The 18937-nt window shown below is 37.6% G+C and overlaps 1 protein-coding gene across 3 annotated transcripts; it reads right to left on the bottom strand.

The window, feature by feature from the left end:
* Positions 1 to 703: 703 nt before the first annotated feature.
* LOC146369533 (bestrophin-3-like) lies at positions 704 to 14736 on the bottom strand. Of its 3 annotated transcripts, none has more exons than XM_084909717.1 (14): positions 14654 to 14736; positions 14351 to 14579; positions 12969 to 13063; positions 9847 to 9934; positions 9433 to 9578; positions 8942 to 9096; positions 7425 to 7502; positions 7104 to 7256; positions 5850 to 5930; positions 4241 to 4392; positions 3942 to 4032; positions 2096 to 2214; positions 1682 to 1939; positions 704 to 1516 (listed from the first exon to the last, which is right to left on the bottom strand). In XM_084909717.1, exons 2-14 carry the CDS (start codon positions 14500 to 14502, stop codon positions 1141 to 1143), a joined length of 1944 nt encoding a protein of 647 aa, XP_084765843.1. In that variant the 5' UTR covers positions 14503 to 14579; positions 14654 to 14736; the 3' UTR covers positions 704 to 1140. The 3 variants fall into 3 exon arrangements, 2 of the variants coding, with proteins under 2 accessions (XP_084765843.1, XP_084765844.1); XR_014797323.1 differs by having other exon boundaries at positions 1403 to 1516; positions 1609 to 1939; XM_084909718.1 differs by lacking the exon at positions 7104 to 7256.
* Positions 14737 to 18937: the final 4201 nt, after the last annotated feature.

Below are 18937 nucleotides of genomic sequence, written 5' to 3'. Positions count from 1 at the left end.
GGAAGTTATTCTTCAGCTAGAAAAATCACAAAGATACATAGGCTTGTTTTTGGTTTTTTTTGTTTTTTGTTTGGTTTTTTTTGCACAGGTTTCAACTCTAATAATTGTTGATTATTTTGTCTCATTTTGCCTCATTTCTAATTTTTTAAGGAATCATTTATGGGGGTTTTGTACTCTTTGGAATACCAGGATTAAAGAGTAATTCCAGCAAATTTCTTTTTAATGTGCTACTTAATGTCTCAATGGGCCATGCTCAATTTGCACATTCTGATACACAAATTCAGGGAAAAGAAAATTCACACAAAACACCATATAGTGAGTTAAACAGCACAATTTTTATGCATCTTTATGAAAAAAAAAATTGCATTTGGACTGTAGATGAATATGCAGATAATTAGCTTAAATCGGCAGTTGCCCTGGATGAAGTTCCTGAATTGAGATGGCAAAATGAATGATCTAAGTGATGGATTTCAGTGTTTAACCCTCCAGAGTCTGGCTCATCACAGTGATTCATGATTTCCCATTTTAAATTTGAAGTTCACCATTTAGTACAAGTTGAGGGTAATTTTTACAGTTTTAAACTTGTTCAATTTCCAAGGTATTTCAGTCAAGTAATTAAGATTGGGCATAAATATATTGTTGGATAAAAATATTTTTCAGTAACTGTATGAGAAGATCTGTTTTTTGGGGGCTTTTTTTTGGGGGGGGGGGGCGACACATTGTTTTTGATGTGTGTTACTACAATGATTGATTTAATTATAAAATGATTGATTGCTAGAATGAGGAAGCTTGGGAGAACATTTCTTAAAAAAAACACTACATGCTATTAAAACATTGTCAGCGGGGTCAGGAGTATTTATCTTTAATAATAAGTTAAACCTCACAGGATTAAAATGGGGGTTCATGCTAGAACTGAAGAATAGTTGTTTGCGGTTTATTTTTTGATAGATCATGGTGGCAACAACTGATAAACCCAAAAACCTAGCTTAAATACATCCCTTAAGAGGCCATGTATATCCTGTTTTCCAAGTATTTTTGGTTAAAAACAACAACAACATTAAAGAGTCTTCTTCTTAGGCAACGTGGGTATTCATGTTACTCAGTTTGGTCTTACTGAACAGCTGAAGTTGTGGCTGGTTCTTATTTCTTTTCGAAACTCTCTGATTGGGAGCTGGTGTTTTTGACCTCTTCATTGTCGTTGGTTTCTTCCTTCTCATCCTCCTGAGTCCCTGTTATTCCCTGGAAGTCGTAATCGGGGTCAGGGAGCTGCAGAGTGTCTGAGGTTGGACCAGGGGATCTCCTGGACTGGAATCGAGCCAGTCCTTTTCTCCGCCGCCCCAGTCCTTTAGGACTTGGCAGGCTGCGGACCGATGCCTTTGAAGTCTGCCTGGAGAACTGGAGTGAGAACTGACGCCCCCGTGGTTTGGTTGGCTGACGATTATGGCCATTGACAGTTGTCCACCGAAATTCTTTGGGCCCAAGTTGAGTGGGGGAACAACAGAGAGAGGACGCAGTCCTGGAAATATAAAAAGAAAAAAATTAATTCTCACCTAAAGGGCAAGTCTAAGATTATAAAATACTGGGGTATAATTATTCAATTTTCAAAACCTTTTATCTCAAAATGAAGTTTGATGGCCGAACATGGAGTTGAATATCGTTAAAAAGGACACTGGCTGATCACCTTAGGGTTTCTGAGCCTGGGGCTTCATCAGTGGGGGAAGGATTCAGGCCATTCTGAGGTTTGGTATACGAATCCACATTCTGGCAAACATCGCCACATAATGGAGGGCTGATGACAAGCTGGGGGAAAACAGAAATGGAGCTTTCCGGTGAGGGTGGGTTGCTGTTGACCTCCCTTAAGGTGGACAAAGTGTCCATGGAAGGCTGAGACATGAACAGCGAGGACAGAGGAACATTGATCCCTGGTCCTGCATTGACCCTGGATTTAGAAATGACCAACAGAAAACATAAAAGATCAGATCATTGTAATCTGTGGACAGCTGGATCTTAATATATAAATTATTAAATAGAAACCTTTGGTACTATCAGTAGGATACCAGTTACACATCTATTCATACTTTAAATATTCTAATACCTGACATCTGGGAAGAAACTGCCAGTTGCATCACTGCTATGTCGTTTGAAGATGGGTCGAGGGGGTCGGAGGTCAGGAGGTTCCTGAACACTAAGCAGACGGCGGACCCGACCCAAAACCTGCAAACATTAAAAATATACTCAGAATCTGGACTTAAAGACTTTATCATTAGTACCTAATGTCAAAGCTTTAAATTTAACAGGTTTCAAATTGTTCTATATTTTTATTCTTCTGCTGTATAAGAGTAGCTTTGTATGATTCACAGTTCAAAAATCATTCTTACGTATCATTTACTGGACTTTGATGGAGTCCTTCAGTCCATCTTACTTATCAAACAAGCCATCCCTTTAAGGTCACCATCCCTATAAGCCAACATTTTTCTGATTGGCTGCCCCTCATAAATTAACAACTTTGACACAACGTGGGTGGGGTTTCTGTGAATCTGATGACCAAAAAAGGAATATCCCTTCTCTGTGACATCAAACAGGTCAGAGTACAGAAAAAAATCACCAGCAACAAAACATTTAGAACAATTTAAAGCCTTAGGGTTTACCACACAAGGGTTACGGTATTTTCTGCACTATAAGACGCACTTAAAATCCTTTAATTTTCTCAAAAATCAACAGTGCGCCTTATAATCCGGTGTGCCATATGTATGACTTCTGGTTGTGCTTACTGACCTCGAACCGATTTTATGTGGTATACGGCGCTCCAAAAATCTGTCAAAAAATGTTTTAGTATGACTTTGGTAAGCTAAGAAGCCACACCACTTGATGGATTGTCGGAGCATTATGGCTACCATAGTCAGGAGTCTCGCGGGGTAATCTCGGTCCAAAACGCCGTCCGCTTCAGGTCCAAAACACTGCGGCATCACTGAGCGTTACAAACTGTCTAAATTCTTTCATCTTTAATAAAATGATCAGCGTTGCTGCTTTACCAGGTGTAACAATTAAGTTTAATATCCAGGCACCCATCAAAACAGAATATGTAATGTTCTGACTGAGAGATTACTGAAAAAATTAAAACGTACAGCTCTGCTATCACTTCCAACAGACCCAAGACAGAAAACTAAACAGCAGTGACTTTTGTAAGTTTACTGAAGTTGGACTAGCTGGTATATAATGATGTGCTACGTGATCGCTAGCAACACAGCTATGTTAGCATAACATAAACACAATGAAGCTGGGGGATGAATGTTAACTTTTTACCACTCGATAAAAGTTAACGTGATGGTTCCCGATGGTTAGGGACAAATGCAATCGCATGGCAGGATGCTGTGAATGGACCAAACTTCACTCAGGAGAACAACTGAGATAATCCATCCACAATACGAGGTTAGTCATAAATATACTGCAACAATATGGGAATACAGCACCTGCGAGAGAATTCAACATTAATGAATCAATGCTGGAAGTGGCGCAAGCAAGAAGAATGAGTTGAGTAAAGTTTGTCTTATCAGACTGTTTTATGCTGTTTAATGCGCCTTTTAATCCGGTGCGCCTTATGAATGAAAACAGACAGGTTCATCGACAGTGCGCCTTCTGGTCCGAAAAATACGGTACTTGTACATTGGCCTTCCTATTAAAAGGTTGGTTTAATATGAACATCCAACACTGGAATAGGACATATATGGCAAAAAAACAAGGAAAAGTATAACAAATCCAAAGAAAGGCTTAAGTTAAGGCCTCATGATTAAACTGTTTAACAAATAATATCTCTCAAGGTCAACACCCTTATTTACATTTTCATAAGTACTTATTTTTCTACTCTCTGCAGTTTTTATACTTACCTCCTTTTTTCCAGAAATCAATTTTAAATTAAAAAATGAAAGCAATAAACATTTTACCGACTCTTGGCGCCGCAGCAAAGTACAGTCCTGTTGCCGCTGATGGTCGTGGCTAACATCAGTGTCGTCAAACTGCAGGATGTCCGAGAGACTGGAAGAGACATTGAAAAAGAATTTGTCATGCTGATAAAACTTCTCTAAAAAAAACCTAATTCTATAACAACTAGCACGTCTGTGACAATACACCCACACAGACTGAGCTACAATGTGAAACATAAACTCCAACACGTCCTTCAGGAAAAATGTTTGTTCTCTAGAGGATTATAACTGTGCATCAGCCACTAAACTTGATCCCTGACCCCATGTCGGTGGTGGAGCCAAGAAATGAGGGGATGCAGTAGTCCGCAGCAGCCAGCGTGTATGGTGGCCGTGCATCGCAGTCATTCCAGTAAATGTCTTTGGTCATGTGAGGCATGTTCATGTGCATCTCATCCACTGCCAGGAGAGACACCTGCAGGAACAGGTAAAGAGGAAGGATGAGGCGTGTTCAGTTTTCAAGAGACATTATTTATAAAAATTAATTAAGTAAGATTAAATAGGTAAGAAAATCTACCAATAATTTAACAGGAGAATCTTTCATAGTCAAATCTAATCCGGTTGATTGATTGTGCTTCTTGGAAATTATACAACTATAAGAAGGAAGAAAACTGCCTAAATCACAACTGAAAAGAGTTCAGCAATATTTTTAATAATTTTTTATACTTAAAGGAAGTAAGGAATTTATTAAAGATGACACAATATGTTGTATTAAATATCACATTTACTTTTCTTGTTAGTTTATTTTCTAACCTTGTTGTTGTTTCTGATTTATTTTGTCACATTTATTTATTCATTCATTTAATGCTTTCATTTTCTTCTTATTTACCAACTTGTGCAATGTTAGTTTATTTCTTTATTTCTGTTTATTTATTTTTTTTCCCCATTGTATTTCCCCAATAATTCACAGATTTTAAATTACTGATTTATTTATTTTTTTGTTATTATTATCTTATTTTTTTCTGCATTTTCCCTTTTTATCTATGTAAACAAGGGTGTGATTTAAAGTATAATATGGGCTAAATGTTTAGCCAGAATGAAAAATAAAACAGATTATGGAAACAACAACTTTGACCAAAATCAATCAATAAATGACAAATTAAATGGTCAGTAAATCAACAGGATGTAATACAAAGAAAAATGAATATAGAAGCTCACTGAATGAGAAACATCAAATGTCAAATTTTAGGAATCAACTGATGTCCATATATATTTTTTCTATTATTTTGGGGTCTGTAATGCATTCTTCATTTGAGTAATTTAGTAATTTATTCATGAATGAGTGAATTGGGTAGTTTTGGTCTTTTATATGTTTTTGTGATTTCATATTTGCAAATATATAGTCGTAGTTCTAGTTCTAGCATGCTAATAAAAGTTTGAATTATTTATTCAGAATATTAACTGTTGCACAAAACAATGGAAATGTAAAAGCTATTTCATTTTGATTTCTATTTTTTTATAAATAAAAAAAATCCATGTTGTAAGCTTTGTCATTATGATTTATTTAGTGCAGATTGATGTGGAAATTCATTTAGAGTGAAATGAAACAGAGTAAAAAGTAAAAGTTTACTCTAAAACTTGCTTTCGAGTAGCTTGTGTTTAAATTGTGTGTAGCTGGGCCTCGTGTGGCATCATGTGCTTGACTTCCTTGCGTGATGTAAAAATAAAACGAAGTGTGGAAATGTTCCAGAGTATATTTTTGTCCAGCAGGAGAAACTTAGGCAGCTCCTTTCCATGTATTCCGTTCTGCTCCCTGACAAACCACAACAGTTTCTCATGTTCCCTTTCTGTCCACGATAAAGTCAAAAGTGTTGGTTCTACCAGAACAGACCCTGAAAATATAAGAGACTTTGAGCCTCCGTCATTGCTGACCTGAAGGTTCCTGTCGATGATCCAGTTTGCCTCAAAGTCATCGTCATCATCGCCAAACGGGTTGATCAGCTGCTCTGCTACCTGCCAAACAAACAAACAAACATGTCTGAAAATCAGTCAAACTAAAAACACAAAACTGCCTATATGTAAAAAAAAATATATATATATATATATATATTACTACTGCTCATGACAATCGAGATGGCCGTTGTCACTGCTCTGTAGGTTTCCTCGTCTCTGTTTAAGGGATTTTTCAAGATTGCTTGCATTATAGTGATACCAGTATATGTATCTCCAATTTCTACAAAATATTGTTTTTGAGAGGATGAAGCAGCTTTGGTTTCTTTTAACATGACACTGAGAACAAAACATTTATAACCACACTACTTGTGACACTCTGGCTCATGCAATATTTCTGGCTCGTCTCCACCAAGTAGATTATTATTAACTTTGTGTTATTTATATAACAAAAATACGTCATGAGATGAAAGAGGTCAGCCACAAATGTACTGATGTGTTTCAAGCAGAACAAGATAGACACGTAATTTTCTGCATTACATATTACATGTAAAACACGTATGCAGATAAATAGCTATAACACTGTGTTAAAAACATGTGTTATTGAATAATCAATCTGAAATATCTCATATAAACTTGGTCTTATTTCCCAATCAGCATCCTCCTTCTGCTTTTATTAATTGTACTCCTTCCATTAAAAATGCATTTTGTTTGTGTTTGTCTACATTTGAGTTCCAATTTTGTACTGAAGCATAAGAACTGTGTGTGTTTTTGGCTTATTACTGCCTATCTTATCTCTGCATTTAGTACTAGATAAATAAGTACTTGAATTTTTGAATATGCAGTCATGTAGATTACATACATTAGCATATGTTACTCTGTCTCTGTGAAACTGTAGGACACACCTTCCGTGAAAAATATCTGCATAAATATATTTTGTTGTATAGCAAACTTGAGGAATAAAGAAGTCCAAAACTAAATTTTACTTTTTAAAGTATTGCCAGAACAGCACAAAAGCCCCTCTGCAGGCTTCCAGACAGGAACCAATCAGACAAAAGTGGGCTTTCACAGAGGTGTGACTTAATGAGACATGAGACACCTGGCTTGATGTCATGTTTCTTGTTTTGCTTGAATTATGAGTCATGCAAAGCTACTCTGGTGGAGTCTCTGACTAAAAATATAAATTCACAAGTTTGTTTTACATATTCACAAATTGTAGGACAGAATTTATTTGACCTTAAGCCAGCCACAGTAGAAGAAGAACTGCAGCAAGGTGAAAACGGGGACGTACAGGTCAAGGTCATGACCTTGGTAACCACGGGTGTGGTCAAGAAACTGTCGACCAATTAGACAAGCAAAGAAAAAGGTGTAGACAGCAAGAGTGACAACCTAAAAGGAGAGAGAGAGTGAGAGTGTTGTTCAGATTCCTTCTTCTCTCTGTGGGCGATTCAGAGCTCTGATTCAGTTAGTGTAATGATTATGATGTGATTACATGAGCTACATCCGTATCAAACATGCTGCTGTGGCAAGTACGAAACAGAGAGGACGGACACAGACCTGCGTATAAACCAGAGGGACACCGACCCAGTTGTAGCCAAAAAGAGTCGCACACCAGGTCCTGAAGCGATTCATTTCCTAACACAGAGAGGAAACAGCAGTCTTTCCCCAGCTGCCAGCAAACTGTGAATTTCTGTAACTCAATAGGCTAATTGGAAAAAGAGTCTCATTTGCCGTTCTGGGAAAGCTGAGTGTCACATTACCTACATGTCTCCTTTATGTGGTCACAGGCTAACGGGGGTTTTAGGATCTAAACTGGCTCCAAAGGATGAATGAGTGTGGTTTGAGTGCTTAAGAGCTTTTTCCTCTCTAACAGCATATGTCTGTAATCAAATGGCAGCATTGGAAAAAATATTAAGGTTATCTGATTATACTGATCTTTAATGGCCATACTGTATTGTTTTTTACCGTGATGTTATTATGATAATGCAAGATATAAGCATGTAGTTAAATTAATAGTGATACATTATGAGACGTAAGTGGCTGAGCCCTTAAAACCACTGGGAAAGTGTTTACAGAGGTCAGGTCTAATGGCTGGTCTGTTACACACTTCTACAGGATCAAAAATCTTTTTGTAGCTGTAAACAGTATAAAAGATGGACATAGCTTCTGGGTCTGACACCGGTCAACAAGCATTTTGGTACTGGCAGTTTTTCACCTGTGCTGTAGCAGATTTTACTTGCTGAGGCCAAATGTAAAAACTGTTTTTGTTTAGCTTGTTGTGTTTTTTAGTTATGAATTATTGGACAACTTCAGTGACTGGGCAGAAACACCGATGCATTTCAGCATTTAAGAAATACGTTTATTTTCCAGAAAAGTGAAGCCAACATTAATGAAGGTGTTTTTGTTGGTCGTGAAATCCGTGAACTGATGTTTGATGACGTGTTCAAAATGAAACCGAAGCCTAATGGATCATAACCACGTGAAGCATTCATGTAGCGTGTCCAGAATTTTCTTGGCAATCATGGAGCAGAGAAATTATCCACAGCTGAGCTTGTGGATAACGCGCTGAAAGCATAACAGCTAATGAGTGCCAGAATATTAACGAAGATACACGCCTTACATTGTCATCTCAACTTTCTTTCACCAAATCTGGATGATGTCAGTCTCGGCTTCAAAATAGGGCTTCCAAAGATTGGATGATGTCATAGAAGCTATGTCCACCCTTGGTCAATTTTGCTTTTTTCCAAACATGAAAAAGATAAAATAAATAAAATACCCAGGCTAATATTTTAAGCTTTAGTGTGCCCCAGGGAAGGGATTTGCTAATAAGTGACTAAATTATACTAATGATGATAAACGTCTTCATGGCAAAAACAAGAACCTGTGGTGGTGGTAAAGTCACTGCGGCGTCGTTCATCTATGCAATTTATTTCTTGTGTTTGAATTTATGCTTACAAAATCATAATAGTGTTGTGAGTATATGGAGATTATGTTGCTAAGCAATTTCTATGAAGCGAACCACGGCGATGCTAACTGCCCTGTCTCTCGCCATGAAAGTGCATTTTTATAGTCACGTTGAGAATGTTCTGCAGGTCGATGCTGTCTTGGATGCGTCCTTCCTGCCGAGCTTTAGACGCCAGGTTGGAGAACCAGACAACAGGGATCCAGTACTTCAGGTGAGGAGAACGAACGTTCTCAAACACCTTCCTCTCCTCAGGTGTCATGAAACCTACAGATGGGAAAAAAAACATTGTTTAAAATAAGTCAGTATTAGATTCATGTTGATAGACTATTTAAATAAAATGATGGATCATATTGTTCCAAAGCAGTTTCAGACATAGCGCTTCCATGCAGACAGACGTTTAGGTTTTGTTGACAGAGTATCAGCCCAAAGTGCTTCTTTAATTGGCCAATAACAAGGTAGTCCCTGGAGTGATATCAGGAAGAAATTGAAGTGGCGAGGAGCCGAACTCTGACTTTTATATTTCTAGTTAAGACACACTAAGATCACAGTGTGCTCATTTTGAAATACAGCTGATACACACTAAAATACTCAGGCTCTAACCTGCCTCGACCACATGATCCATGGTCGGGAATCGTTTGCAGACAGCCGTGCTGACGGAGCGGAAGATGAGGAGCGACGTGAGGTTAACGTAACGTACCAATGTCCGGCGCAGCAGGCGGCCATATTCGTCTTTACCCTGAACACAGCTGTAGAAAGAGTTCATGATTATCGTCAGCTAACCACACCTTATTCTTCTTGTGTATTCAGGCTCGTTTGCACGGGGCACTGAAGTGTTTCCAAATCACTAAACAAGACAAGGTAGCTTCTAAATAAGTTAATTATGGATTCTTAGTGGCTACATTTGTCTATCTTTAAAGTAAAGTCTGTGAGTTCCTGTCTGTGCCTGTAGAGGGCAGTGTTTTTGTAGTGGGTACTTGTGGCCTGTAGAGGGCACATTAGAGATGTAGACTGTACCTGGAGATGTGGAGCATGAGTCTGTCCGGCCAGGGCAGGTTAACAAACTGATTCCACCACCGATTCACCACCAGAGTCACATAAAAACCTAAAACATTTATATTCAGTTAACACATAATAATTTCTAATTGTTGTGATAATGCAACCTATCCAAACAATTGAGCTCTTTTACAGCAGTAAATAAATAATCATGTCATGCTGACTTACAATGATGTTGCTGCAAGCACATTTAACATGAAGGACACATCGTGAGAGGCTAAGAGTTTGATAGAGATCTTATCAAACTCTTATGATATACTTTAGTATTCAAACACAACACGTCTGTCAGTCAGCGCTAAGCCCTGTTCTCAGTGGGTAATATTAGCTTGGCGTATCCTGAGATTATTATAATAACACCCTTGTTCTTTGATCCCCTGTAAATCCAACAAACTGTAAAGTGACAGCCAGGTGTTTGTTAAAATCTTAAATCTTAACCACCTGAAATATATGGCAATGACCCAGTGTGCACACATTTACAGGCGTGCATAAAGGACACACAGTGGTACTAAATACTGTCAGTGGACTTGAGTCTCACACACAGTTCACAGTTGTAGCTTGAAAACTTCATGTTGCAGTTTGCAAAATACCAGAAGTGCATTTATTTCTTTTTCTGCCACATATCCAGACCTCCGTCCAACATAGTCCAGATATATCCAGACCTCCTCTGAGGTCTTCTCAGCTATCAACAGGTGATATCAGACAGGTGGATGTATGATCTAAATGTCTGCTAGGCTTTACCTCAGCCAAATTAAATTCTTTAATTCTGGACTGTGTTTGGAGCGCTTTTAATACAATTATCTGACAAATAACATGGCTGGCTGTGAGGTTTAGTTTTAGTGAGTGAAATTTACCTGGATGCTACTTAGCACTAATCATCAGCTATCTGTGAGTAACGCACCCACACAGAAAAACAAAAATCTATTGAAACTTGAAAATAAGCAGAGAATCAATGGATGGCATTACCTTGATTATCTCTTATAAAGAGTGCATGTGTCCTCTAGGGACTGATTGGATATATGATGTTTCCTGGTCTATCCAGGGGTTCCCACGCAATTTTTCCCGCTGGAAAAACCTCCAGAATAAAGCCCAGGATGCCCAAACTATGTGAAGTGACTGTTTTCAGTGCAATACTACTCTGAACCTGATTTTCTCGTGAGTCCACACTGTATATTAGAGACTCTAAGGTCAATTCACTTACTGCAAGGGCATTTTTACAGTTCATTTACTCTGGTCCAAATCAGTTGATGAGTTTTTAAACTTGTTAGTTTCCTCTATTGTCTGATTTCACACGTAGAAAAATTCAAGTAAACACCACACAAACTAAAATATGTCACTCAAACCACATGGTAGTGTGAAGTCCTCTTATTGGCCATGTGTGCGGAGCGGGAGTGACAGAAACAAAAACAGGAATAAAGTACTATTTTCTGGATAATCCTAAAATACATATTTATCTGGGAAATGTTTTGAGCAAAACTGTACTCTGCATATGGCTCCAAGTGTGATTAACATTTTCACATCTGCACAAATGAGTTTAATTTAAACAAAACTAAAGAGCACTCGCTGCAGGACACGACACCTATTTTGTTACATTGTGTTGTTGATGTCATCACAGTCATTTAGGACCATGGGTCATTTTTGTCTGGATACTTTGATAAATTGTCAACTCGTGCACATACATCTCCTGTTTTTGGCATTTACTTTAGTTACTGACACTATTTGTCTTTTTATTTTCTGGAAAAACCACATTTTAGGAACTGTCAGGTTTTAATCTTTTTTTAGGTTGACAAACATAGTGAATATGCATCCTGGGATGCTGTGTGTGCATGAGGGTGGAGATCAGCTACACAAACACTCATCCTGCTTTTAGCCTTTTCTCCTCTTTAATGATCCGATTCCATTAGCAGGCTGCTAATGAGGCAACCAAACACCCCCTCTGTTCAGCTCTCTGCTCAAGCAGGAAACACACTTACAGTTATATTTGAGTTTTCATGTGGCTCTTTTTTTATTAGACTTAATTTTTACTTTCAGTTATTTTTTGAACCTCTCACCATGAGCTGTAATATCCAAACTCAACACATATCCATGAGTCAGTGTTAAGCTCTGTTCTCAGAGGACAATACTATCCAGACTCTTCTTGTTATTAGTATAATAATAACACAGGTCAGCTACGTTCTTCAGTCCCCTGAGAATCTCACAAGTCTGTAAGGCATTAGGAATGAAATCTAGGAAGATAATAAAATATTATGTAATCTCTTCCAGTATCTGAGAATCAGTGGTTAAATGATCATAAAGCTTGTTTTTAAAATATAAATATATTAAGTAAAATATAGCAACTAAATACGCTTTCTGTATAATTAAGACTTTTTCATGAATGGACAAGATGAGTATCAGATATGTAACTCAACCATTCACCACAGTGACGTCTACTTTAGTCTCTACATGGAAGTATTTCTTTCAGAACAATCGTCCATGTGATGATTCATGTGTTTTACATGTCATCAGTTCAGATAGTAGTAAGCCTTAAGGTTAGGACCTTGTGCAGACAATGGTGACTGTAGCACATGGTACACTCGACTCCAACTAAGTCCCTGAACTGGACCTCTGCAACATGTTTGTGGAGAAGTTTTACTGCAGTTATTTTAAAAAATTGTGGCTTGCTGAACAGTTAAAATAATAATAATAATAATAATGCAAAACTCTTTTATATAAGCATTTTTCTAAACAATATTATAAAGTGCTTTACAGAAAGCATTTTTAAGAAATTATTAAACACATCTGTCAAAAAGAAAACAACAACAAAAAAGTTGCTCTACCTTCCTGCCCAAAAAATCTACTACAACCACAGCACTAACACACTCACAGTGGCTTTACATTTCTATGAAGTCTATCTTGTAACAGTCAGACAGAAAGGTCTAACCATAAGGTTAAAAATGGAATTAGCCTGTATGTTTCTTTTAAAAGAAAAATACTAGACCACTATTAAACAGAACCTGGGGTCAAGGATGCTTTGTACCTAATCAACAGAAATAAAAATAAGAATGAATTTAAATAAAAGTAAAGCTATGGTTTGTCAGCTAACATACCCAAGACGAATGTGACAGGGATCTGTTCAGCATATTTGTCACAGTACATGGAAAGTTTCTCAAACAGTCTCTTCTGATCCTCGGAGAGCAAAATCCTAGAGGACAGAGGAAATTGTCGTCACTGCCAGCAACTAAGAATCTAACATATGAGAAATTCTTCTGAAGTTACTCTTCAGCCGATCAGAAAGTTTCTGAATGAACTTCAATAAGCTGCAGGTCTGCTGGTCAATATGGTCAATATGTGCTTCTATTCAGAAATACAAAGTCAGATAAATCTTTTTCTACACAGACATTTTCTGATATACTGTATTAGTTATTTAATATAAAACCTTTAATGAAATTGCAAAGAAGGCTCACATCCTGTTTGCCTGGAGTCATATATGCGGTTACAACTTGATGAAAGCTAAATAGTCAACTTTCATTTGTAGCATATATAAATGATAACTCAGTCATGTTGTTTGTTTTGTACAACAGTCTCATCGAGTTAATTTATTCTGTCATATTATATTTATTGTAGTGAGCTTTTATACTTTATTTAAGATATTTTGCTAAATAATGTGTTCATTGTTTTCCCTGCTGCAATAAAGGAATTCCGCAGGTTTGGGGCTGTGAAATAGATCTTTTCTTAAATATATATGAAGATAGTATCAAAAACAAGAGCCGCTGAGACATAGTTTTAGAAAGAGGAGATCGTGTTACTAGGTCCCACCTCCTGTTTTACCCAAGTCTGAGCTTAGCTGTTGTTGTATCAGATTCTACTAATATTTTGTTCTCACAGATTAGATAGCAGGGAAAAAAATGCAGTGGTCCCACGGATCTGTCAAAAAAAATTGTTGAACAATTTAGGGCAACTCATTTAGTGGTTTGTTTTGTATGATTTACGCTTTAAAATAACCCCAGTTCATTGTATACTGGATCTTGATACTAAGGTTATGACAGAGAGCTAAAACTAAAAACTAAAAACCAAAATAAAAGTTTTGGAAAATAAAAACTTCAGAAAGAGCTGAAAGATTCAGACAGAATAAAGCTCATTTAGCTTCTTCCCCGGCTGAAACACTCTAAGATCAAACTTTTGCTCACAGAATATGAACATTAATCATTCACAAGATGAAAAAAATGTTTTTGGCTGGCTCATGTTGCTAACCAAAAAGGGGCGGAGCTTATAACCACTAGCGCGAGGATATATTTTGGCTTCACTTTTAGGGACTCATCCGACATTACATCCAGTTTTGAGTTGTATCAGCCACTCTGGACAGTGTAGCAATATTTATTAGTAACTATGTTGAAATTTACAAGAATTTAAAAGAAACACTCGCATGATGCACAGCTGTAATACAACACTGTCCCTTCCCTTTCTGTGACTGTGTGTGTGCGTGTTTGACCTGTATACGACGCTGAGGACGGTGTACAGCAGAGCAAACAGGATGAACTCTCGGTACAGCAGCTTGTAGATGCTCCCCTTCCAGCGCAGCAGCAGCTGGTGAAAACCGAAGAAGGTGGCGTTGGCGACTTTACTGGAATAAGTAACCGTCATCCTGAGACTGAGGAGCAGACTAAGACCTTCATCCAATGGGAGCTAGTGGATAGTCCCACTGGTTTTCTGGTTACAGCCTGGATAATTAACACCACCTTAACATTATGAACATAAATGATCACTTTTGCTATTATTGCTGTATTTTACTCACAGAAAAATGTCGTTGCTTCCTCCTCAGCGGTGCTCTTCATCAGGCTTCTTTCCTGATTTCTTTTTGCCAAATGCCAACCAAACACACTCTTTCTCTATCTCTTCCTTTCTCTCTCTCCCTCTTTTCTCTTCACCATGATGCTGTCCAGTTGCCCAGTAATGCCAGGCAGCGCACACACACACACACACACACACACACACACACACACACACTATTCAGAGCTATATTGATGAGCCAGAAGGCTAAATGCAGTCATGTTTCAGCTGTGTGTGTGCCAGCATACATAACATTCGAGGTAAACATGTATAAACAGAAACACTATAAGAGGCAACATGAGGTCATAACACAGAGTGACAGTGAACAATCAAATAAACATAAATGTTTTAATATGACTGAATAAAATAATAAAGAAAGATTCATTTTAAATCTTTTTTTAAATTTGATTATAAAACATTTAAATACCAAACAGCACTAACTTTATGTTTCTAAAGAGGTTTTCCATTTGCCTCGAGTCAGATGAAATTTGTTTAGTGGCATCTAGTGGACACTAGAGCAACTCAACTAATTCATGTTGAGATATATGGAGGGCTCATGGTGCCAAAATAACAAATTAAATAAATAAAAAATAGGGTCCTTTGCAGTATCTTAGCTATTCCTAGGACTGCACTCTTCGGGACAGAGATCTCGGATGTTGTTCCCGGGGTCTGCTGGAGTTACTCGCCTAGCTTGGGGGCCACTGCATCGAGTACTCAGATTACCACTGGACCACCGTTGCCTTCACCCTCCACATCTTCTCGAGCTCTTGTGCTCCTTATGCCCTACATTGTCTCAGCAGCATCGCTGCACAGCCTATCCTTGGGGTCTTTCCTGGTGTGGTAAACCCCAACCTTTTTTGCTTTTGTGCTCAGAGCGTGTTACTGTGAGGTCATGGTCAGTATCCCTGCGCTGTCTTTCAGTCCAGGTTTGTCAAGCCACAGTTTCAGATTGAAGAAGTCAACTGGATGACTCATGAAACGTAGTCAGTATCTGTAGCCAGTCTTGTTGATGGGGTTCAGTACAGCAGCGGGATCCAGGCCTGATCTGCTCTTCATTTTTTTCGTGTTTATATCATGTGAGACAAATGTCTTGGTGCATGTTCAATCATCCCAGGAAGGAAATCCCAAAAAGTTGATTCTTTTCTTCTGGACGTAACGGTTTCATTGGGAGAAACGTTTCATCACTCATCCAAGTGACTTCTTCGGTCTAGGTGACTGCAGGTTTTCCCAATCGTATAAACAGTACATTTGCATAATGACTGAAACTAGCACCACTGAAGGAACAAAGGGCTTGGAGGTCAGTGGTTGATCAACAATCACTGATGAGACAAAGCACAGCATGCTCCTTAAGACAAATATTGTTCCTCTTCTTCTCAGAATCCAAGCTGGGAGCTGGTTCCACAGACGAGGGGCCTGAAAGCTGAAGGCTCTGCCTCCCAGTCTACTTGGATGGGAGGCAAACACATAAAACTTAGCACTGCCGTTCCTGAACAAAACACCTCTGCTCCAAAACATATTTCAGAAAGCATTTGCACATCTTTAGACACAGAGAAGGCCTTCGATAGAGAAAAACAGCACTGTTTGTTCAACGTGTTATGAGTTCATGTCAGGAAAAACATCACAGAGTTCATGTGACATTAAAAAACCCAACTGCAGGAATTTTACAGCAGAAATATTACCAGTGTGAGGCTCTGCCACTGCTGCTGGTCACGCCTTATCAAACCTTATCCACTAACTGTACAGTTGCACTGTCCCTAAAATGTCTGTTTTCTTAGAAGACATAATGATAAATAAATGGTTTTAAAGTGCTTTTGTGGATATTTTGTTGACTCCATTTACATATGGGGGATTTTGACATATTTTTGTCACTGAAGAGGTATGTGCCACCCTACCTAGACCTTAAGCCTTTCCTTTGGACCTCTGATGAAAGAAATTACTCATAGATTGATGTCTACACCCATTTAATAAAGTAAAAAGGTCAATATTTAAAAAATAATTTTGCATGTTTGCATGTTTGTATGTTTTGAACAGATATTCATCAACAGTTCACTCATTTACTAAAGGTTTTTGCTTGTTCTGACTTGAGAGATAAAAACTCGATTTTTTCAGCTATAAATTTTTTTTTATGATTATTCTGACATCACATAAATGCACAATAACCCTGACCATGTTCTGTTAAAAAAGTGACAATTATCAGAGTTTATAGATGGTCACGTGGATCTGATTCAGAGTTATTGCAGTTTGTATTTTTCATTAGTTATTATTTTTATGAAGGTTTTTTTTATTCAGTTAACTTTTTATTAGTATATTTACTTTTAGTTTTGTTTTCATTAGTTTCAGAGTAAGCTTTGAGTTTATATTCAGTGTAATGTGGGGATATTTGTTTAGATTTAGTTCAGATCCCAGTCCTGTAGAAACCTCTGCACAAAGCCTCGTCATGCTTGTTCTACTGAAAAATCTGACCAAAGTTAATTCGCTTAGACTGACCTAAAGACCTTTCTCTTGGATCTGAGTTGACCATGGTATCATTGTAAAGGATACAGCAGGAGGTTTTGTTCTATATTTATATCTTTTCTATAGTTTCGCCTTATTCTCATCCATCCCTTCATGTGGAATATCCCAGGAGTCAAATCTTGGCCTTATTTTAATTTCTATGCTGTTTGGGTCATATACTCTACAAACATGTTCATTTCAGCCATTATGTTGATGTTATGCTATATGGTCCACTATCTCAAATGTCTTCTATGATGTTTAGTGCTATGTGTATCAAATCTTCCTTCATCACACCAAACTTCTCTAAGAAATTAATCAAGCAGAACATTCAAATACGGAAACAAAATTTTCTGTTCAGAAATGCAATTAAATAACTAATTCAACATCTTAGAAACATAAAATGACTCTGATAATGCCAATACTGGCTGTAGGCTTGCCACCCAGATAGACATTAGAAACAGTACTTAAGCTTTCTGTCTTCATCTTTCTAATGGCTGAACAAAAACATCTTTTTTAAAATATTTTGAATGGGTGGATACTTGTTTAAGAGGAATGAGCTAACTTTTATCCATAGCAAGAACTTTTTTCAATATATAAAATTAAAAAAAAAAATCCCTTAACATTTGTCACAAGTTAACATAATTGAATTTTAAGTTTTAAATTTAGAAGCAGTTATGCTCCTGTATAAGACCTTGCATGTAGTTATATGTACTGTTTATGTGGTGATTTATTCATGCATTTATTCCAGAGGGTTTAATATAATATTATGGAAATGCTTTTAATTTTAAATCTGATGAGACACTTGACTGTTTTAAAAAGTGGAGACTGAAATGAACCGATGACTGTCAAAGTAAGATGTTCCAGTCGTGTGAGTTTAAAAGCTGGTGGGGTTCAACGGTTTATTTAACACAGTTTGCAAATACCATTCAGAGTACATTCATCTTAATTATTGATTTTGTGTAAAACATTACAGTGTGGCTGTAGCATAGTGGCACTACGGGAATCCCCCACATGCACCTGCACACATTGTTTCTTTGTTCTGAACCACAGACCACACCCTATCAGCACAATAATCAACTGCATGTGTAAATAACCAGCTGCAGTGTCTGAAGAAATGTATCCTCTTTAAGAGCTTTAAAGTCTCTAAAGAACTGAACACTGTAATGATCTGATAGATCTTGAGCCAAATGCATGAAGAGAAAAAGACAAATGTTGATGTGGATGCTCAGTTATGAAGAGCCCACCGTTTCTTCTAAGCCACAACATGTCTGGTAAATGTTATAATGCAGCAATGATATCATACTTTTACTTTTACTTTCATTCACCTCTCACACTACATGACATTGGCTCAAAGCCTGTGGGAAGGCTTTGTCAGGGGCAGATCTCCAGTCAAAGGTCGCTGAACTCTATAAAACAGTGCTGATAAGATTCACTGAGACGCAGCTGCATCTACACAAACTGGACTGAGCTCAGAAACACAAAGGAAAGGTGAGTACGTATTAACTATGGAACATTTTTGTGTGTGAGTACACGCATGTGTGTGTGTGTCGGTTACTTTCATTCACTGCAAAGCCGAGTTAGCTCTACCAGGGTTAAAAGGTTTAATAAGGATGACAGTGAATCGTGCAGCTGTGATCAGAGAGTTACAAACACTAATCATGGATTCATGGCATGAATTTAAATAAATTCTGCTGATTCTGGTCAAATATCCAACTGTATTTAGGCCAGAAATTTGTTGAAGGCAAAAAGTTAAACC

The sequence above is a fragment of the Perissodus microlepis genome, chromosome 17, assembly GCF_051167445.1.
Source record: "Perissodus microlepis isolate ML-2025 ecotype Zambia chromosome 17, ASM5116744v1, whole genome shotgun sequence".
NCBI classification, from domain to species: domain Eukaryota; kingdom Metazoa; phylum Chordata; class Actinopteri; order Cichliformes; family Cichlidae; genus Perissodus; species Perissodus microlepis.
Note: the sequence above shows the minus strand (reverse complement) of the source record. Positions and strands in the feature narration are given on the sequence as shown.

Excerpts from the sequence above, each read along its gene's own strand:
- LOC146369533 (XM_084909717.1), bottom strand. The coding sequence starts at position 14,502 with ATGACGGTTACTTATTCCAGTAAAGTCGCCAACGCCACCTTCTTCGGT. Across the intron at positions 4,033-4,240 it reads GGCTCCACCACCGACATGGG|TCTCTCGGACATCCTGCAGT; the intron begins GTCAGGGATCAA and ends TGTCTCTTCCAG. Across the intron at positions 1,940-2,095 it reads AGTTTCTTCCCAGATGTCAG|GGTCAATGCAGGACCAGGGA; the intron begins GTATTAGAATAT and ends TTCTAAATCCAG.